Source organism: Sus scrofa, chromosome X, assembly GCF_054392235.1.
Source record: "Sus scrofa isolate SSC_HxYL_T2T_F1_AM1 chromosome X, Sscrofa_HxYL_maternal_Yorkshire_Landrace_v2.0, whole genome shotgun sequence".
NCBI classification, from domain to species: Eukaryota; Metazoa; Chordata; class Mammalia; order Artiodactyla; family Suidae; genus Sus; species Sus scrofa.
The window spans coordinates 13,072,561-13,095,370 of NC_139401.1; the positions used below are offsets into that span (position 1 = coordinate 13,072,561).

A 22,810-nucleotide genomic window follows, 5' to 3' on the forward strand; every position below is an offset into this window, starting at 1 on the left:
CTCAGAGCCACCCTATCTCCTGCCTCCAGTCAGACCCACTTCCACCAGGAGTGCAGTGCAACCCGGATAGATGTAGGATTTCCAGTGCATAACGGGGAAGTTTCCCAGAGGTGAATACTGTGCAGAAACCATACAAGGGTTCCTGTTCCCATTTTAGCAAAGTCAATGCATGAAGTGGTCAGACAAGTGCTCATCTCGGAAAGGAGCCAAACAAATCCTGACACTGTTTTCCATTTGAAATCTTTGGGGGGTAAAAGACAAAAAGTAAAGAAGAGAGGAAGAGGCTAAATATATTTTCTCGCCCAAGAAACCTAGTTTCTCCTAACAAAAGTAAACACATGTGCCCAGTAGGCTTCAGCGGTGCCATACTTCCCACCAACATCTGGCTCCATGTTTGTCCCATGAAGGGTGAGACTGCCACCCTTGAACCCTTCACTTTTGGTGGTGGACGATGTGACCCACTACAACCACCTCTCTTCAATTTGATGCTCATCACAAACCCTGGGAGGTGTCCCCATTTTACAGATGAGCAAACAAAGGGTGAGAGGTGTGGAATGACTCTCTCAAAGTCACCCCTGTAACAGACCGGCGGTCTCGGGACCGCCCCCCACCACGGAAGGCGCCAAGGTGCTGTGATATGCGCTTCTCACCGCGTCCTCGCGCCCCTACCCACTCCCAGCAGGGAGTGAGTATGCACCCCCGTGGCACAGATGAGTAAACTGAGGCCATTGGTAAAGCCAGGATCCCGAAGCAGGCATAGGTCCGAGTGGCTGCCTCCATCTCCTAGCCAGTTCTGCCTCCCTGTACCGCTCGGGATGCTGGCCGAGGATGAAGTTGATGAGGACAGCTTTTAGCGTGTATGAGTGCTTCTCCTTTACCAGGTACAGCTCTAAGGGCTCTGTGTACGCCTCACCACAACTCTGTGAATGGGGTTTCATATCCCCAACTTACAGAAGAGGAAAGTGAGGCCTAGAACAACGAGGTGGCTTGCCCACGGTCACACTATGGAAGTGGAGAAAGAGGATTTGAACCCAGAATTCCAGTCCCTGCAGCCTAGCTACAGAAGCCACATCAGGCTACCAGGGCTTCCCCTGTTCAGCCGTGGCACCCGTGTTTGGAAATGTCATTCCTAAATTCCTCATGATTTTTACAAAAAGCTAAAATATTTCAATAGCTCGCACATGATGAATGTTAACCGTTCGCGTGGCCTCTGAGCCAGTGCTGACTCGGTTCCGTGCAGCGGTGGAAATGTTTCCCCATTTAGCCCCCTGCCTTTGAAGTAACGGTGGGACTCCAGGGAAAGGCGTGTCACCTGTCCTCCTCCCGGGCCGTGCGCTGTGTCCTTTGACACGCTGCGCCCTCTGCTGGTCTCTTCGCAGAGCTGTAACGATGTCGTTCAGGAGCGGTTTGGGCCGGAGCTGAAGTATGACATAGCCCTGCGGCTGGCGGCCTTGCAAATGTACATCGCAACCGTGACCACCAAGCAAACACAGAAAATCTCCCTCAAGTACATCGAGTAAGTGTTGGCTCTCGGGGCTATTTCGGAGATGCTGTCTCCTTAACGCCCCAGTGTATTTTTGATGTGTCTCTTTTTCCAAAATGATCCTGTTTGTGGCAGAGCATTTGTTAACCAGAGGCAAAATATATGAATATTCTGTTCATTTTTGGTGGAAGAGATCCATTTATTACATAATCTGCCTTTAGAGGACTGTGGTTAAATTGAGGCTTCTATTTAAAATGAAGCATATACTTTAAAATTCCTAAACGGACTTGGTTCCAAGCCAAGCTTTGGTCTCAGCACTCTTCAGACATCAAGCTGTTTGATTTTCCCAACCCCTCTCTGAGATCAGCAGGATCATAGCTCCATTTTAGGATGAGCAAGCCAAGGCACAGAACCGTTAAGGAACTTGCCCAAGTCGCACTGGTTATTAACTAGAGGGGGCAGGATTCGATCTCAAGGCAGTGGGACTCCACTTTGCCCTGTGGTTCGTGTGATCAGTTGAAGACCTGTGTTGAGAAAATGGGCTACGTTTAGATGATCAAACACAGTATAAACAAAGGAATTCTTTGAGTCATAATCAGGAAGGACGGTTTTTGTAATAAAGAACTGTGACACAGTGGGAAAGGCTGCCGTACAAACGGCCTCATGAATCAAATGTTTGGAAAATATAAATGCCTTCTCTTGCTGAATACAGCATTTACCACATCGGTATGCTACCTCATTAGCCAGAAAAGATCCTCTCTTAGAAAAAAGCAGTTTGGGAGTTCCCTGGTGCTCAGCAGGTTAAGAACCTGGCATTGTCACTGCTGTGGCTTGGGTGTGATGCCTGGCCAGGAATTTCCGCATGCCATGGGCTCAGCCAGGGAGAAAAAATAGCAGTTTGTGTGGCCTTCAGTCGACTTGCTCTTAAAAGAGAGCCCTCTATTTCCCAGTCTATATGCTTCCCCTTGGCAGGTGATCCTGTAGCCTAAAGTGGCCATCACTTTCTTCAACCTGGCAGCTTTAATGCTAAGAAAAAGGAACACTCATGTTTCAGACTTCATGGAGAGGCTGAAGCGTCATCTCCACATTAACACTAAAAGCCCTAGAGTCTGCTACGTCTCCACCTGTACGAGGCATACTGCTGATTAAAGCCCCGCACGCCAGAGAAGCTCTCCCCATGGGCAGCCTACAGGGCCTTGCTGCGTTCCACCACGTTAGGGTGACCCCACCCCACCCCCACGGAGCAAAATGGCTTCTCGACAGCTTTGTGAGCCTGTGTTGGAGAAGATGAGAGCTCCAGGTTGCGGACGCCCAGTGCCTCTGATCTTGCCACTCTCAGTTCTCTTGTCATGCTGAGGGATCGATCCTTGTGTGCAGTTTGAGAACCCCAGGCCTTCCAATCTCAGTGCAATCCCTTTTTGCAGATGGTTTGTCTCTTGCCACACATGCTGGGGCTAGAGCTCAAGGGCAATCCAGCCGTCCAAGTGGTCTCACACTCAAGTAGATAGCTTCACATCCATATCCACTCCCCTTTGTGAGGTTCTTAGGGACAGATGAAACTGCCTCCCATTTGAGAAGGTGACCTGCACAACTTGAGATGATTTTCAGGCCACTGAAAGGCACGCGTGTTCCTATTCCCAATATCCACATTTTACCTGGTTGAACATGGTAGAGTCGAAAACCTCCAGAGATAACTACCTTGACTAAGAATCTTGCAGAGTCTACAATACTGTTCTCAGGAATTAATTCGCTCAACAGTGTTCATTGAGCATTTTTTATAATATTTATACTAGGAAAATAGAAAATGCTAATAAGTATACATTTTAATCTTAGCCTTTGAAGAACTTAAAAAGTATGAGTACGGGTTGTTCAGGAGAAGAAAGCGGTGATCAAGAAAACCACCATCCTGATTAGTGAAAAGAGCGTGAACAGTCAAGTGGGGGAAGACTGTCTTTCGGCTCTAATTTGAGGAGGATTTGGAGCAGGAGAAGGCACCAGAACCTTCTCGAATGTCTTCACATAATTGAGAAGATACTGGCTGGGCACATGGCCAATTGGGATAAATTTACTAGAATTCCAAATATGGACCCTTCTTGGGATAGGGCCATAGCCATGGCTGGGGAAACGGACCCTTGACCAGAGTATACTAACTAAACCATTTGTTTGTCTTTTCTTGTATATCCACACGTGTGAGGGATATTTGCCTCTCCCTGTCAGGACCAGACATACTTAAGGTCATGACCTCTTCCTGACTTCATACCAGCAACCCCTTCCTCTCCTCTGCAAGAAATGTTCATGGAAGGAGTTAGACATTATCTGGGTGGGAGAAAAGACAGTTGAGTATTTCTAGAGAAATTGCCATTGATGAGGGAAATGGGGCGGGAGGAATGGTTTGGGAACATGAAGGAGTTGTATTCATCCTTCTAAGAGAAGACAGAGTGTGGGCAGACAGGGAGAGGTGACAGTGGGAGTCAACAGAGGGATGGAGAGAAATTGCTCTTGGAAGTATGTGAACCAATTCTCAGAGGCTCCGAGGTGGGTTGGATAAAAAAAATGTCTCTTCAATTCCCATTGGTCCCAAGTGTCTCGTTAGCATTCTCTCTGGAGAGTGAGGAATATGTTTCTTTTCAAAGGCAAACATGTGGATTAATGATCAAATAGTATGTTTCCGGAGTGTAAATTAAAAGTTGCTTCCCTAATTGGGGACTTGTCTCCATTCCCTGCCTTACCAAGTGTTCATTTGTTCCAACAGACATCAGAGCGCCATTTTGTCTTAGACAAACTTAGAATGTGAAATTAAAGATATGCTCTTTATTGCAGAAAAGAATGGGGATTAGAGACTTTTCTTCCCTCTGCTGTGCTGCAAAGCATGAAAGAGAAGAACATAAAGAAAGCACTTTCACACCTTGTCAAAGCAAATCAAAACTTGGTACCACCCGGTAAAAAGGTATCGCATTTGCATCTTAATAGAAAATGGATTTTAAAGAGAGAGGCTTGCATGCATTTTAAAAAATGTTTAAAATTAGCCCATGAATAAAATACTTAGCACCAGATTTTTAGAAGCTATAACACTATATACCCTTCTTTTTTAAACTATTAACATGTTTCTAAAACTAACGAAAAATAAGTATTCTTACGGAGACCTATTTATTCTTTGCAAGCTCTAGACTCCTTATTGCACGGAGTGTGTGTGCATTCATGTGTGCAGGCACAAGAACCCCGCGTCGGCTCTGAGTCTTTGGGATTAGGAGATAGAATTGCAAAATAATTTCCTATTTCTATCATATTCGTGCTTACCGCTCAGACCAACTTAAGCAAGCGGCATCTGGTAAGGGTCGCTGCAGACTAGATGCCCCCATTAATTAAACCAAGGTTTCTTTGCCTTGGCTCTGTTGACTTTGGGACCAGATCATTGTTGGCTGGGGGAGAGGGGCTCTCCAGTGCATTGTGTGATGTTTAGCAACATCCCTGAGCTCTACTCAGGAGATACCTGTAGCACCCACCCCCTCCCTCAATCATAACCAACAAAAATGTCTCCAGGTTTGGCCACATGTGTCCTGGGGAACAAAATCAGCCCCAATTGATGACCACTGAGTTAAACCTTACCTCGAGACAGAAGATAAAATTATTTCTGTCATTCACCATCTCTCTCTTTTTTTTTTGTAACAAGTAGAAGAAACACAAAGGACAGTTTAACATATACTGTTGGTCAGAATCGTTATGTTTTTAGGTAATAAAAAAGCAAAGGGTTTCAGGAGCCAGGAAGAGGCTTAAAATGGGAAGCAGTCTGACACCCCCAGAACGCTTATTCAGGGGTACCGGGCGTTGAAAACGTGAGTGACTCCAGTGAACTCTGTGGGCAGTTCTTTGGTCTTAGTATCTGATTTCAAGTCCTTTTTACTGGCTAAGACGTACTTATTTCTGCTCCCTTCTCACCTTGATGTCTTTTTTAAAAATGTGTCATCAAATTGGACACACTTATCAGCCACCTTTGACGTACCTCCCAGTTTCCGTAAGCATTCCACTTCCAGAAATATAGCAGGGTGTCCTGGGTCAAAATGTCATGAGTGTCGGTTCTGATTTGCCCAAAGCTATTTGTTCTTAATTGACTTTGTGTGATTTTTTTTTTTTTTTTGCAAGCCTGGCCCACTGGTTTTATGATAATTTGGATAACTGCTCTGAGAGCAGTCTATCATCGTCCTTCGATAAAGGTCATTTTTTCCAGTTAAGAGTGAGTGGTTTTGAATCAATTTGCAAAATGCTTTAGATTTTTGAAAGACCAAGGATGGGCGATTGGTTCTAAATAACAATGACATAAAGGGTAGCGCATTGAGGTATGTTAACGAGTGAGTTGGCAAGTCATCTGCAGTTGAAAACAGAATGTCACAGTCCTTGCTCCTTGATGATAGACACCTGGTTGGAAAATTTCACCCCTAACAAACGGGCACATTTGGTATGAAAAGTGGACTTTTTTCTTTACTGTTTTTTTTTTTTTAATTTAATTGAACTATAGTTGATTTATACTGTTTCAGCAAAGTGATTCGGTTATATATATTCTTTTTCAGATTCTTTTCCATTATAGGTTATTACAAGATATTGACTATAGTTCCCTGTGCTGTACAGTAGGACCTTGTTGTTTATTTTATATATAATAGTGTGTATCTGTTAATCCCCAATTCATAATATATCCCTCCCCCCCTTCCCCCTCTGGTAACCGTACGTTTGTTTTTTATGTCTGTGAGTCTGTGTTTTGTAAATAAGTTCCTTTGTGTTGTATTTTAGATTGAAATGTGGACTTTTTTCCGTCAAATACTTTTTTATCATTCAGAAATCTAAAAGTCTTTAAATAAAGACCAGTTTTACCTGGATACAATTTCGTTTTTCAACCATTCATGACCCTCAATAGATTCTTAGAATTGAATTAATAAAACAGGCACTTACATATAGCAAGTTCAAACATTTCCACAATGATTGGCACTCGGAAAGTTCATTTTCCCTAAAAACTTGCAAACACTGGAAGAAACACAATGGGAGCAGAGAACCTGTTCAAAGGGCTTTCTAAGGATGGCGGGCATGTATTCAAAACAGCTCCCACAAACTCTGCACCCACCCCTTTGTAGGGGAAAATTTTATCATCTCGTTCTGACGACTCGTTGAGTGCCCTGGCCCAGGAGAACCATACTCCCCACCCCCCAAATAAATTTTAGTCTAGAGGTCCCGTTACAGCCCTTCATCAGGAAACCAAATACAGAGCAGTTTGCTCTTATTCCTCATGAAAAGCTCTTGTCACACCCCATCTGTTGGCTCTAGAAGCATCCTTCTCCTTTGCCCTTGTTTGCGGCTAATCTCCAGCAGGAACACAGTTAAACACCGCACGGAGTGAAGACTTGAGGTTTCTTTTCTCTCCTCAGCTCTCTGCACTGCAAGCCAAGGTCCATTATCTCAAGTTCCTCAGTGACCTTCGACTGTATGGGGGTCGTGTGTTCAAGGCAACGTTGGTGGTAATTTCTTTTTCTTGCTTTTCCGTGACAGCCACAGAGGCCTGCAAAATGTCACTGCCTAGGCTGTCTTGAATGAGCTGCCTTTGATGACAAAAGCAAATCAGCTGTGACTCTTAGCCAGCCCTCATTTCTAATTGACCGCCCCGCAGTCTGAAAATATCAGAAGAAATGTTAAGCTCGATAACGCCCCTGTAGAATGCCCTAGAAAAAGAAAAATGTGAGGAGCCTAGAGAATTGGCGCGTTCTCACAGTGGCCTCCTTTGAAATCATTGGGCCGGAATGATTTTTAAAAGGAAAAAAAAAAAAAATCCTCCTCTATCTAAAAGCCTCTCATGATAATGAATATATGTGCTCTGATAATGTTTATTTCTACATTAGTCATAATTTATCAGCGCCTCACTGCAGCCATATATCTGGTTTTTCTAACTGGGTGACTGACTACGGTATAGCCCAGAAACACTTGCTAAAGAAAATCTTATAACAGACCCTCGGGTTCAGCTTTGCCTGGTGTTTCAGAGGCCTCGTGATTTTCATCGTCTGTCAACGCCTCTTTCTCAGCAGGCGGAAAAGCGCTCAGAAGTGACCCTCCTGGTTGGGCCCCGATACGGCATCAGCCACGTCATCAACACCAAGACCAACCTGGTGGCTCTTTTAGCTGACTTCAGCCACGTCAACAGGATCGAGATGTTCACGGAAGAGGAGAGCTTGGTGAGGGTGGAGCTCCACGTGTTGGACGTGAAGGTGAGCCTTACAGACACGTGGCCTTGGCTTCTGAGAGCACTGCTGATATTTACAAAGTGGGCAAAATGCCCACGTGCGCAGCGCACCGAAGAGGCAAAGGGTGCGGGGGAAAAAATCCGCCCCCCTCAGGGCTCGGCGCTCTCATCCGCACTAAATAGCTCTGTGGCGGGGGGGGGGGGGGGGGGGGGGGGGGGGGGGGGGGGGGGGGGGGGGGAGAGACGACACGTGACTGTACTTGTCTGGGCTCAATCTCAATCTCTTCCTAAGGGCCCTTCTGGCTCCAGGATACACGAGTCCTAGGTGGTGGTGGGGGGGGGTGTTTCCCTACTAGTTTTATAGATGTGACTTTGTTTTTGTTTTTTTGACTGTGCCCTTGGCATGAAGAAGTTCCCAGGCCAGGGACTGAACCCACACCACAGCAGTGACCCGAGCCACAGAAGTGACAAGACCAGATCCTTAACCCACGAGCCACCAGGGAACTCCTAGAATATGTGACTCTTGGGTGGGAGTCAGGGAGACTTGCCCCACATTTGTTTAGAACTCCCATTTCTTTTTGTTAGGTTGAGTCTGTATGTGTTCTTTCTTTTGGCAAAGCTGAGTATTATAGTCAATCTGTCTTTTCTTGCTGTAGCAGTTAGTAGTGGCTAAACATCTGGCTCCTCTAATAGCATGGCCATTGCATTTCAAAGAACCGTCTGAGATTGTCCTCCAAGGGCAGGCGTTTACGCCCAAAACAGAAGTTGAAAGGAGGCAAGCCAGGTCCCCCGTCCCTACCTTCTTATCCCAGTAACAGATGAGTCATTGGATATGGGCAGCGTTAATGTGTCTGATGATTCTGTGGAGAAAAGGCGCAGGACCCGAGGAGAGGCAGTGAGTCCACAGAGGAGACAGGGTGAAGCAGGAGGCGCGCTCTGAGGGCGGGGCTGGGCTGGGACAAGTGGATTAGGAGTGAAGGAGAAGGTGGGGAAGGGCTTCTACGCAGCAGATCCAGAAGCATCAGTGTGCTCTGCAGCTGGAAGCGACTTGAGCGTGCAAGGGAGAAAGCGGGGCCCAGGCGTGCTGGCCGTGGCCCATGGCACCGCGCGCGCGCGCGGGCTGAACCCAGGGTGCTCCAGTTGCCTTCATGGCAATGCAAGTACAAGAAAAGACTAGGAATCCCCTGCCCAGTTCATGACCCAAGATGCCGAGAAGAGTGGCTTCTCTTGGAAAAGGGGGCCGAAGAAAGGCTGTGTGGTCATCAGCGACCTGTGCGTGGTTTCCTGCCTCTAGCAAGGAGCTGTGGGGCAGCCGGGAGGGAGAGCGCAGTTGAAATGGAAGGAAAAGGCAGCACGTGAAGAAGTACAGGGGCTGTGGATGGGAAGTTAGGTTTCCTCAGCCAAGGCCATTGTCCTGGCCGGTGTCCTCTCACTGTTTCTCTGCCTCTCCAGATGTCTGCTTCTCTGTTGCTTCCTTACTTCTCTCTCACTTTCTCTCTCTTTCAGTAAGAACACACCAGCTCATTCACCCTTCCGAAGCCAATGAGAATAACCACCTCCCTATGTGGCCAAGATCCGGGTCCAATTATGTGATAATTGGACGCTATCATTTCATTGTTTCCAGAAAGTTTTAGCAAGGCCTTTTCTCAACTCCCGTGTCTGTTTTGCCCTCCTGTGAATTTTTGATTCCTTTTAGAAGCATCCTTTTCCTGGACCGCTTTGGTACTTTTCATTCAGTCTTAGCAGTAATTTCCACTTGATTTTTACTTCAACACTGAGTTTCACCACAAACCCAAATTTAATCTTCCTGTTCTTTTTCAGATTGCTGGCTCCCATCTGGTAACTGACCCCTTAACTGTGACTTTTTAAAATGTTAGCTGTTTGGAACAAAACTAGCATTTGTGCTTTTGTCTGTTTGTTTGTTTGTTTAATCGCCTGTGACTTGGCAAAGATTCAGAATCTCTAGGCTTTCAAAATGGTATCACCATTTGTGTTGGTGCAATGGAAGGACTTCCCATGACTTCATTTATTCACATTTCATAAGCCTACATTGTAGTCACTTGAGGGAGGAATATTAAGCAGGGTTGGCTTTAACTGAAAGTTCTCTTTTGTGTAGCCCATCACGCTCCTGATGGAATCTTCCGATGCCATGAACCTGGCCTGCTTAACGGCTGGATACTACAGGCTGCTCGTGGATTCCAGAAGGTCCATATTTAACATGGCCAACAAGAAAAGCACAGGGGCCCAGGAGACAGGTATTCTTTCCCAGCTCGTGGAGCGCTGACCTCCCTTCCCCTTCCCACCTGACAGCAATAATAAGCATACTTTTTACAAAGTTAAAATTGTACCCATGAAAAGATCGCCTGTCCAAATTTAACACAAAAGCCTTCAAACACATTTTTTTTTTTTCTTTTTAGGGCCCCACCTGTACCTATGGAAGTTCCCAGGCTAAGGTCGAATCAGAGCCACAGCCTCCACCACAGCCATGGCAACCCCGGCTCTGAGCCGCATCCGTGACCTACACCGCAGCTTGCAGCAACGCCAGCTCCTTCACCCACTGAGCAAGGCCAGGGATTGAACCCACATCCTCATGGAGACTAGTTGGGTTCTTCACCCGTTGAGCCACAATGGGAACTCCCTCAAATACTTCTGATATGGTCTAATTTCTTTTTAAATGACAGTGTTGATTTTTTTTTTCCACCCCTTTTTGGCATGTCGCTTGGCAATGTCAGGTACATGCTTCTGGAGCAGTGATTTGCTTATTGTGAAGGGCGTGGGCATCAGCCTTCATGGCTGAGTTTTTACTGCCTGACTTTTCCCGAGGTCTCTCAGGGCACAGAGAACTAAGACTGGAACACCCAGTAGGAGTCGTAAGCCCCCAGCTTTAGGGCTTGTCCCTCCTTAAGGTGCCCTAGGTCCAGATGCCTGGGCGCCCCCTCCTACATCAGATTGACCTCCAGGATTTGGGGAGCTCTACCAACAGCAAGACTTGGGAATTACCCAGCCCTTGAACTTGGGACTCTAGAAGGGTCCCTGGCAGCCATCTTAGCTCCGTGGCGGGAGCATCAAGATGGCAACAGTCCTATACTTCATCTTAGCTACCTGACAGGAAGAAATAGCTCCAGAGTGAGGAGGAGGAGGAGGGGGCTGCAGCTGTTTAACTGATGGCTTCATTGAGGGTGAGTGGTTTTCATTTGAACATTTTGCTCCATCTGCAGTGCACCCTCAGCAAATGTGGCTGATGGACGGATCCCACCATTCAAGCCAGAGCTACTGACACATGAAAAAAGTATAATGGGGTTCCATAATCCAGGTTTCCTTTAAAAGGAAGGGAAATTCTTCAGAACAAATTCCATTGTCACTGTTTGTAAGAGAAGGTGGGGGGGGAAAGAAGGGAAGAAAAATCCTCTACTTTTGCTTTTTAATTTTTTAAAAATTTTAAAAATTTTATTGAAGTAGAACTGATTGACAATATTAAGTTAGTTTCATGTGTATAGCACAGTGATTCAGATACACACACACACATACACATACATATATTCTTTTTCAGATTCTTTTCCCTTGTTGGTTATTATAAAACACTGTGCTATACAGTAGGTCTTTGTTGGTTATCTGTTTTATATACAATAGTGTATGTGTGTTAACCCCAACCTCCTAATTTATCTCCCCCCACTTTCCCCTTTGGTAACTACAAATTTGTTTTCTATGTCTGTGGATCAATTTCTGGTTTATAAATAAGTTGATTTGTGTCTTTTTTTTTTTAAGATTCCACATATAAGAGATATTGTATGATACTTGTCTTTGGCTTACCGAATTTAAGCATGATAATTTCTAGGTACATCTGTATGGCTGCAAATGGCAAAATTTCATTCTTTTTTATGGCTGAGTAATATTTCATTGTATGTAAATAATATACCATATCTCCTTTATTTGTTCATCTGTTGATGGACATTTAGGTTGTAGTTCCTTACAAAACTAAAAATAGAGTTTCCATATAATCCTGCATTCCCACTCCTGGGCATATATCCAGAGAAAACAATAGTTTGAAAAGACTCATGAACTTCAGTGTTCATAGCAGCCCTCCTTATAATGGCCAAGACATGGAACCAACCTAAATGTCTGAAATGTTTGCATGTAGCCAAAAACATAAAGCATTACTCCATAAATACATAGTAATATGTAGCCATGCCCACACAGAGACAAACGGGTACACAGTTTATTATGATGGCTGGTTAAGTGGAAACACTTGCAGTCAAAGGGTAAAGGAAAACCAGAGAGAGAGAGAGGTGAGCACGGCGTGCCAGAAGGCAACCCTGACTTGGAACTAGATTTTATCCAGCCCCACCTTGAAGTGCCTTTTGTGTCTAAGTGACACAGATGAATAATAAATCAAGAAGGACCAAAAAGGAGGTGGTGAGTGTGTGCCAGGTTCAGTGGTGATTATTTCTGTGGACCACATTCTCATTGAGTGAGGAGATGTAGAGCGATTTAACTCTGACCTTCGAAATTCCAAAGACAATTTAACACCATTCTTTCCCATTGGAAAATCAGTTTTAGGCTTTTGATTTTCAACTCTTAAAGTTCATTGTGAAAACCAAACCTTTTCCCCTTTTCCCCGTGGACTGCTAAGATTGCACATGTGCAAGAAGAAAACCAAAACAACCATTCTAAAAACAGTTACAGTAATAAGGGCCTCAGTTCTGTCCAATTTATCGTGACTCACAAGGTAATGTTTAATAAAGTTTTAAGAGGCAAAAACTTGGTTCCAAAAAGTATTCTGTCACCACAGGGAAAGAATGAAACTTCAACCTTTCAGTACTTTGCCTCAGTTCAACAGTGAGAATGAAGGTGACGGCATATGTTCCAGATAGTACACACGTGCGCATGTGCATACGTGTGCATGTGTGTATATGTGCATGCACGTGTTTAAGAAGGGAAGACGAATTTGATGGCATGTTCCAAAAAGCAGCTGATTGAACCATGGAGAGCTGCGGCTCAGTGCTTAGTATCCTCTAATGGCTGAAAGGCCTCCCTTCTCTTCAGAAATTCCCCAAACATCTCCTGAGACTCAAAAGCTGTAGACAGGGGAGTTTGTTGAGGCCAGCTCAGGCCTAGCCTGTCCTTTCTTTCCACTCTGTAGGAGACTGGCCGCAGAATAGATCCCAATTCCCAACCCACGTCCTTCTGTGTCTCCAGAATCATTCCAGAAGCCAGGACATCCTTCTGGAAGGAAGCCAAGACTGAGTATATATTTTCTTCTTGTCTCAAACTGATCAAAGACCTTTGTCAAGGTCTCTAACCGAGAACAGTGAGCCCCTATTTCTTCTGCAGTATCTTGAAAATTAACCGTTCAAGTACTTTCAATATTCCTGAACTCTCATATTTAAGCATCTCTGGGCTTTAGCAAAGTCTGTTGCTTTTTTTCGCCTGCTGACTTACTCGGTTTTTTATTGGTCCAAACGAGGAGTTGGCAGACTATATGGCCCATGGATCAAATCGTGTTCTTGCGAATAAAGTTTTATTGAGACTCAGCTGTGTACATTGTAGTAGATTCCTAGGGTTGCCATAATGAATTATCATAAACTTGTGGGTTTAACATAACAGAAACTTATTCTCTCACAGTTTGGGGGCCTAGAGGTCCCAAATCAAGGTGTTGGCGGGGCCTCTGGTTCTAGGGGAGAATCATTTCTTGCCTCTTCCCACTCCTAGTGACCATCAGCATTCCTTGTAGCTGCATAACTCTCGTCTTTGCCCCCTCTTCACACGGCCTCCCCCTCTTCTCTCTGCGACCCAAATTTCCTTCTGCTGGACACTTTCCATTGGAAAGGGCCCCGTGTAGATAGCTTGAGGTGATTTCATCTCAGGATTCTTAACTTCATCTGCAAAGACTCTTCCCAAATAAGGTTACACTCATAGCTTTTGAGGGCATCACCTGTCAAGTCACCACATCCATTTGCTTATGTCTCATCTGTGGCTCCATTCATGTTACAACAGCAGAGTTGAGTAGTGGCTTAACTGAGCAGTCGGCCAACAAAACCTAAAATATTTACTATGTGGCCTTCCCTTTATAGAAAAAAATGTGCCAACCCCTCATTTAAACCCAGAGCTCTCTTACAGCTTTGCTAAAGCACTCTCCCTCCCCTCCGCAATCCACATTCCTCACACACACACACATTCACACAGAGCCAGTCAGAATCTATGTTATTGTTAGTAAAACAGTGCTGAATCCCGACACATGTATTGATTATAAGGCAGCATGTGAGTATGGCTAGTGTGTAACTCAGTGTCTTCACAGTTTTATCTGTACTTGCTATTCCTGAAAATGTATATATTTAGTAAAATGACTTGGAACAGTTTTCAGCATTGAGTCCATTGTATATTTTGGGAGGATCCAAAACCTCTTCAGTAAAACGAATTGTTTTTTCTGATATCTCTGTATATCTCATATCAGTATTATCCAGATTCGGGCCAGAGAGCAATTTGATGAGATAAATGGGAGAATTTGTAGCCCTAACATTTCCCCCAAAATGTCACCTCTGGAATTGACAAAGCAATATTGACAGAATGACTCAGTGCCCTGTCTTGGTAAATATCAGAGCAAAATCTCCTCATCAGAATTCTCTGTTGAAAGACCCTTGAAGAACAAACAAAACAACGATGTTTAAATTAGGGTTTTTGCAATTTTAATTCGTGAGGAGCACCAAATACATCTTCACGAGTTTTCATGATACAAATAAAAATTGAGATTCATCAAAGTATTAAGTATGCTTAGAAATAGCACAGAGACCTCCATTATCTGTGAATGGTCCACTTTCTGCATCCTCCCTGTGTGTGCACCTCTGCTTACATACAGGCGTGCGTGTGTGAAGATATTCACACCCACTGGCATAAAAAGGCTAAAGATAGAGGATTTTGTGGTATCGTTACAATATGTAGTATTACGTTATACTTTTTGTTTATATACATTATATATATTTATTGTTGTCAATACAATATTTTCTAGAATATGTGGTAGAAATATGAGGATCCTTGACCTTCTCTTAACTCAATGAGGAAAACATCCAGCATCTTCCTACACAAAACAGGAAATGTCAGATCTCACTTTACAAAGAAAAGGGCAATCTGTTCTCTGGAATAGCAGCCTAGCGGACTGTCACCTCTAAGGATTTTTAAAGGCCCATTGTCTATGCACGATGATAGACGTAACTGAGGTCTTTTAATAATAGAACCAGAGGTCAGATGGAATTAAGCTCTATTTCCCTACTCTCAGGGGGTGGTATATTTTATCCAGTAGCAATTCTGTTTCCTGCAGTTTCAATCCACCTACCCAAGAAATCGTCACACCTGAAGCCTAAATCGACCGCTACCATATTTGGAAAGCTGAATTACAACCATATTTACAAAAAGCGATGCTACAAACCATTACATTAAGAACCAGAGGCAAGACCCCACCCCCACCCCCAGAAACCAGACAGCGCAATAATGTGTCTTTGCATGACTCTCTCTCTTTAGGAACTGACAATAAAGGAAAGCATAACCTCCTTGGCCCCGATTGGAACTGTATACCCCAAATGACCACCTTCATTGGCGAAGGGGAGCAAGAAGCCCAGATAACGTATATAGATGCAAAACAGAAGACGGTCGAGATCGCAGATGGCACCTTGTGTCCAAAAGACCACCACCGGCACCTGTACATAGATAACACCTATAACTCGGACGAGGTCACCCAGCCACTGAGCCAGCCAGGAGATGCTCCGTGCGAGGCAGACTACCGAAGTCTAGCTCAGCGGTCCCTGCTGACCCTCTCAGGACCAGAAACTCTAAAGAAAGCACAGGAGTCTCCGCGAGGAGCTAAAGTGTCCTTTATTTTTGGTGATCTCGCCCTGGATGATGGGCTTGCTCCCCCGACTCTCGGCTACGACAGAGTATTGGACGAGAGCCCTGAGCTGCTAGAGAAGCAGAGGAGCGTCTACATCAGCGGTGCCAGTGACATCAAGAGCCTGGCTCTCACTCCAGACGCAGAGAGCCTTCAGTTTGTGGCCAATTCCGTGTATGCAAACATAGGCGATGTGAAGAACTTCGAGGCAGCCGAGGGCGTGGAGGAGCCCCTCTTGCACGACATCTGCTACGCAGAGAACACCGACGACGCCGAGGATGAGGATGAGGTGAGCTGCGAGGAGGACCTCGTGGTGGGAGAGATGAACCAGCCAGCCATCCTCAACCTGTCTGGGTCAAGTGATGACATCATCGACCTCACGTCCCTGCCCCCTCCGGAAGGGGATGACAACGAGGATGACTTCCTGCTGCGGTCCTTGAACATGGCCATCGCTGCACCACCCCCGGGCTTCAGAGATAGTTCCGACGAAGAGGACTCTCAGAGCCAGGCCACTTCCTTCCTCGAGGACAAGGAGCCAGGCAGCACTCTGCAAAGCGACGAGATCCCCGTGTCCCTCATTGACGCTGTGCCCACCAGCGCCGAGGGGAAGTGTGAGAAGGGCCTGGAGGACAGCGTCGTTTCCACGCTGGATGCGCTCGAGGCTCTGTCCGTGTCCGAAGAACAGCAGACCAGTGACAATTCAGGTTCTTTCACGATTGTTACGTTTATTCACTGATAGCCAAATCATTTCATCCTTTCAAGCCATCTGCCCTTGGAGTCCTGTTATGTCCTTCATTTCACGCATGTCCCATTTCCTAAATGTGCTGAAAATACCACCATGGGTTTTTTGTGTATATGGTTTCCTTTGTTGTTATTTAAAAAAAAAAAAAAAGTGGCCCTTTCTGTTTCCCCTGTCTCTGGAACAGCTGTGCAATAAACTCAGAGTCCTTACAGCAAAGGGAAAAACTTGGTATTTGTCGTAATAGTAACGAGTCCCATTTGCTTACATGTCTCCTAGTGCCTGTGACGCATCCATTAACCGCTTCTTGTTTCTCACGGCATGCAGGTGTAGCCATCCTGCGGGCTTATAGTCCCGAGTCCTCGTCAGACTCGGGCAATGAGACTAACTCTTCTGAAATGACTGAGAGTTCCGAACTGGCCACAGCACAGAAGCAGTCAGAAAACCTCTCCCGCATGTTCTTGGCCACTCACGAAGGCTACCACCCCCTCGCAGAAGAGCAGACAGAATTCCCCACTTCCAAAACCCCAGCCGGAGGCTTGCCCCCAAAGGCCTCCCACGCTCTGGCCGCCCGTCCCGTGACTGACCTTCCACCCAAAGTTGTGCCTTCCAAGCAGATACTTCACTCGGACCACATGGAGATGGAGCCTGAAACCATGGAGACCAAGTCCGTCACTGACTATTTTGGCAAGCTGCACATCGGCTCAATGGCATACTCCTGCACCAGCAAAAGGAAAAGCCAGCCGGCTGACGGGGAGGGGAAAGCAGCCCTTAATGGGAGCATGCCGGGGAAAAAACAGCAGGGGACCAAAGCACCCGAGGCGGAGGAGGGCCCCAAAGGTCAGTTCGGTCCTGTGTCTTCAAGGGACAGTCAACACCTCAGCACTTTTAACCTGGAGAGAACTGCCTTCCGCAAGGACAGCCAAAGATGGTACGTGGCCACCGAGGCTGAAAAAAGTGGCTTGGAAGCAGCCACAGGGATAACCTTTCCAAGAGCTTCGGGTGTGGGGACAAGGGAGGCCGAAGGGAAGGACGACGGGACTCCCGATGGAGAAGCCATTGAGGTTTCAGGACTTGGCCAACGGGACCACTTCTTAACTGATGTGACCTGCGTGTCTTCCGCTGAAGACTTAGACAACCCGGAGGATGCTGACCCGGCGGCCTGTGACCATCCTTCCAAGCTCCCCGAAGCAGAAGAAGGCGTTGGGCGCCTCTGTGACTACCACTTGGCCAAGCGGATGTCGTCCTTGCAAAGCGAGGGCCACTTTTCCCTGCAGAGCTCTCAGGGCTCTTCAGTGGATGCGGGCTGTGGCACGGGCAGCAGCAGCAGCACCTGTGCCACACCCATGGAGTCCCCACTCTGCCCCTCCATGGGGAAGCACCGGATTCCTGAGACTTCGGGGAAAGGCGTGAGTTACATTCCTCCAGAGGAGAGAGCCGCAGGGCTTCCCGGCCACGGAGCCACCTTTAAGGAGTTACACCCCCAGACGGAAGGGATGTGTCCGCGGATGACAGTGCCTGCTCTGCACACAGCCATTAATGCCGAACCTCTGTTTGGCACTTTGAGAGACGGATGTCATCGACTCCCCAAGATTAAGGAAACCACAGGTACAGCAGTGATGGATTTAGTGCTTTGTGTTACACACCAGAAGCACATAAACCAAAATTACAACAAACCTAAAAATACCAAGTCCAGAAGAAAAGTCAAAGTTAGGATTTTTTTAAAAGGCTGCAGAACTGTAGCCAGGTGAAGTAGCAACCATTGATTCCCCCAGTGTTGACATAAATGCTGAAGTTTCCAGACCAGGGCAGGAGTGGAAATGGCATTTGTTCTTTAGACTCCTGCTCTGTCTTGCTTTTCGAGTTTGATGGCGGAATTTTTTTTTCCCTAAGTGATGAATATAGGCTTTGAGCAGTACGCAGTGTGACTTTCAGTTGCGAGATAGTATTTATTGCCTAGAGTCGCAAAAGTTCTGATTTCCATCTCAAGACATCAAATCTCTGATTTTGCCATTTCGCTTTTGAGAGACAAGGAGGGAGAGTGCACCAGAGGATCTGGGAGATTGGAGGACTTGGGGAAGATCATTTACCTTTCAGCAGTATTTACAGACTCCTCCACACTCTGTAAGGTTCTCCCAGATGAGCAAACTTGAGGTGTCTGGCATATCCAGTGTCAGGAAGGTTTGGGGGGTTGGCATGCTGAGCTGCCTTATTTTCCCCCAAATAATAAAATAGACACATGGGTAGAAACACAGGCACAGCTACCTTCTGTACCTACCTTCACCATTCTTCCACCCCCTGGGTACCTGTCTCCCTGATCCACGTGGCCAGCCATCCTGTGGGAAAAGCAGACCTTCTTTCACACTTTTCAATTTCAAATGGTATCCTCTGTAGGGTCTTTTCCATATAGGTCCGCAGATGGTGGTGGGACCTTATATTGGTTAATTTCCATTCCTGCCCTTTTTTAAGATTATCTCTTTTCTCAAGACTCACCCCTGGCTTCACCTGCCTTGGGAAACCCGTCTATGAATGTTACTTAACTCATCACCCAACTAAGCATATTCACCTCTAAACTAACTGAAGTGCGCTGTTTAATCTTTTGCAGTTTACAAAGAGCGTTCATCTAACTTACCTCTTGCTTCTCACAAAAGTTCTGTGAGATGGAGATTATTTTCTTCACACGCCAACTTTTTTGGGACTTGCCAAGTGTCTCAATTTCAAACCCTATACTAGGCAAACCTCATGGGGTCTTTTAAAAAGGTTACTATATTTAATTTGCATTAATTATACGAGGCCGCTTCTTTTTAGAAAGGTAACTGATGCCAGGATTAACCTAACTTCTTGAAATGAAACTTAAATATCATAAATATGTTTGAATATTTATATATGTGAGATGTATGTTTTCTAATTATGTGTCTAAGCTTTAACAGACAAGTATTAGGAACAAGGCAATTTGTGAAATTCCACTGTCTCCCTTAAAATATTTGCAGTTTCCAAACAGTGCCAAGTGAGTCAGTAGTTTAAGAAGCAACCAATTCTGGTGTTTCTTAAAATGTATTAAAGTCAAACTCTATTCTAAGATTTCAGGAGGCAGTCTTTGGAGAGCAGGTTGACCCTGACAGATGGCAGCCCTTCTAGAATACTTCCTTAGGAGATGACAGATATGATATAGAGATTTAGTAAAAATGACCACCTACGAGATGCTTAATGGTTCTCTCTGTTTTTCTGCTACCCCTAGTGTAGCTTTGACAGAGCCTGGGAAGGAGAGACGAGGAGGCATGCCTTCAGCTTGGTCTCAACATCCTGAAGCTGATCCCACCCTGCTACCATCAAACATTCACTCGGAATCAAAGGTGCCAATTCCAAATCAAGACCCTAATGATTTCTCCCAAGAAAACCAGGCCTACAGAGAGGCTGTGAGCTGGCGGCCACTGGATCTGAGAGGGGGGAGCCTCAGGACACCCCCCAGCCAGAGGGCTCTGAGACGGAGCAGCAGTATCCTCTCGGGATCTGTAAGTTTGGAGACCTTCCGAGAGAGAAGCAAGGGTGCAGTCAGCTTAAACTGTCCAGGTATCAGAGAAGCACAGGAGGCCAGTTCAGAAAGGCGAGCAGAACTCCCCCTGGGGAAGAAGCTCACCAAAAGTTGTTCCCAAAGCTCCATGCACTTTAGCTCTGAGGGGAAGGTTCAGAAAAGGTCCCCGGTGGCTCACAAAGACTCAAAGCTGTATAGGACATTGCCCTTGCGGAAGCTGGAAGGCAGCAATTGGAGATGCCGGGGACCCTTCAGCTACTGCTTCCTGAACCGAGGGCAGGATGAAGATGGTGAGGAGGATGAAGAGGAGGGAGAGGCCACCCGCCAAGTCTCTTGCCTCTTTCGACCACAGATGACTCAAGCCATGCCAGAACCAAGCAGCCCACCCCTGGCTGTTGGGATTCGGAAGCAAGGAGGGGAGCTGTCCAGAGGTTCAGTGCTGAAGGTCTGGGCAGAAGACTTGAGTGGCCCAGATGATGTGGACTTGAGCAACCTGGCTTTTGATGCCCAGATTGCAAGAATAAATGCCCTAAAGGAGAGCATGTATGCAATGCCCGATGGGTTCCTCGCAGCCCAAAATGATGCCAATGAGCTGCTCTGCCTTGTCAGGGCAACCAAGGGGAAGAAAGAAGAGTCACGCCCTGAAGCCTATGACCTAACACTTTCTCAGTACAAGCAACTGTTATCCATTGAGTCCAGACAGTTGGGAAGTGCCTGTAGGAAAATGGCAATGGCTGAAAAAAGCCCAGAGGAGATGCTCCTAGCCATGACTTCCAGTTTTCAAGTGCTCTGTTGCCTAACAGAAGCCTGCATGCGATTAGTTAAAGTCGTGAACTCAGAAACGCAGCGGCAGGAAATTGTAGCGAAGATTGATGAAGTGGTCATAAACTACATCTGTCTCCTGAAAGCTGCTGAGGCAGCCACTGGAAAGACCGCTGGGGATCCCAGTGTTGGACTCTCGATGCGACATTCAACCACCATGGCCGCTCTCGTAAGCACACTAACACGTTCTCTCAAGATGCTTTTAAATAAATAAAAGTATGAAAGTCATGTCATAATCTACCTTTGCAAAGCCATACATGAACTTTTATTTACTTTATGTGTACGATGAACAGATGTCTCCTTTCTTCTCTCTGTATATTTTGTTATTTTATATGAAATAGGAGATGAAAGTCGCATTGATGAAAAGTTGAAATGTACTAATCCAGTTGTATTCTGTTTATATTATACATATATATACATGTAAAAGGAATATACAAGAAAGTGGTGACCTTTGGCTATTTTTCATATAGTCAAAACTCCAGGTATATGATATGAGATTTTAAATTCTGCTGTGTTGGAGCAAAACAATGAATCCTATCCCCTTTCCTTCCAAGCGGATACTTGGAGACCATATCATTCATATTTAGAAGTAAAGACAAAAACGAAAAGAAAAATCACAATGTATATAAAACAATACTTATGTTTTAAAATTATGATTTTTAAGCATTGGAAATAGCAAAAATACATTTAAAATTCAAAAAGCTATTATGAATTATTAGAGAATATATATAATAAATTAATTTTTTGCTCATAGTGTTTGGTTATCTGATGCTTTTTTCCAAGAATCCTACATATTTAATTTTGGCTTATGCCATTTGGGCTAGAAATGGGGTGGGAGTGGATTCTATTGTGTCAACACAAATGCTGTTCATGATGTTTCTAGAATTAAAAATATTTCCCAAATGGAAGAACAGAGGGAATGATGGGCAGGTTCCTGGGTAGTATCTAGTTGTAGACAATCTAATTGCATAAAATGAAAGGAATTAATAATACCAAAATGAGATTGGTTGATGAAAAGAGAGATCTGCTTTAACTCAATGTCAAAATATATAAACCAAAGACACCATCTCCCTGCCCTTCAGTTCAGCCATGAAACGTAGAATTCCCTGAAGAGTGACAGAACATTTAGTAAAGTATTTGCAGAAGTACAAAAAGGAACAGTTAATGATCCTTGCAAGTAAATGCAGGTCCAGTAACGTAAAGCCAACCGCACACCAGGCTATGAGTCACATCGACGATCACAGCTCTCAGCATAGAGCTTCGTGCATCACCTCTACAGGGGCCAACGCTCCCAACCAAATTGACAATTACAGTCTGACACTGGGACAAAACTTAAAATCTGGAATGTTCCAGAAAATCAGGGAGAGAGAGCTACTCGGATATGGAAGCCATACTTAAATAAATCATAAAGTATTTGTGAAGTGTTCTAATCTGGAGTGGCTGATAGAAACACAAAAGCTGAAGAAAAAAAAAAAGTGGTAAATTTGACCATGTTAAGTGAACCTGATGGAGCACAAAGAAGTGTTTAGAACCATCGTCTCTCTCAAAATGTATCTTTGGGTCAAAGCGAAAGGATGCAAAGTCTGCAACTGTATAATAAAGTTGATATGTACATATGTGCTTCATGGCTCATTTAGTGTTCAAGCTACACACACTCCGATTTATGTAGGTGGCTTCTTCCAATGTGACAGGAGTGTGTCCAGTGCAGATATTTCCATTTTTATAGGCATAATATGGTCCCCAATTGCTATCCCTCTCTCGTCAGTTGTTCCTTAGAGATTCAGTAACAAAAGCCACACATATTTATAGGTGGTAGCAAACAAAAGAAATTTAGACGTGTGTTATTATAATGTTTAAATAATAAAACATTATTTGATTACAAATATTGATGTTTGATAGTGAGAAATATTAATGGTGTTTACTGTGGAAATTTTTGGTAAATATTCTGTGTACTAAAATACATATTAATAGGATGTGTGTTCTATGTCAGACAATGTGCTAAACATATCATATATATTCTCTCATTTAATCATCACAGCGTTCTTATGGTTTGGACACTATCGTTAATTCCCTATGGAGGCAGGATAGTTTAGTAGTTAAGGACGTGGGGTTTGGGGTCCAAAACTTCTTGATTTAAATTT

General features: G+C 45.1%; 1 protein-coding gene across 26 annotated transcripts in view; it reads left to right on the forward strand.

Annotated features, from left to right (window-relative positions):
* Positions 1-21,422, forward strand: part of FRMPD4 (FERM and PDZ domain containing 4) — a 919,679-nt gene extending 898,257 nt beyond the window's left edge. For 18 of the 26 annotated variants that reach the window (XM_085007337.1, XM_085007339.1, XM_085007338.1 and 15 more), the window contains 8 exons: positions 1,380-1,516; positions 4,304-4,430; positions 6,895-6,984; positions 7,543-7,725; positions 9,817-9,955; positions 15,213-16,280; positions 16,643-17,923; positions 19,554-21,422. In XM_085007337.1, coding sequence (XP_084863463.1) covers positions 1,380-1,516; positions 4,304-4,430; positions 6,895-6,984; positions 7,543-7,725; positions 9,817-9,955; positions 15,213-16,280; positions 16,643-17,923; positions 19,554-19,558 — 3,030 coding nt within the window. In that variant the 3' untranslated portion in view covers positions 19,559-21,422. The remainder of the gene's footprint in view (positions 1-1,379; positions 1,517-4,303; positions 4,431-6,894; positions 6,985-7,542; positions 7,726-9,816; positions 9,956-15,212; positions 16,281-16,642; positions 17,924-19,553) is intronic. The other 8 variants (XM_085007332.1, XM_085007333.1, XM_021080623.2 and 5 more) reach the window with 2 other exon arrangements.
* Positions 21,423-22,810: the final 1,388 nt, after the last annotated feature.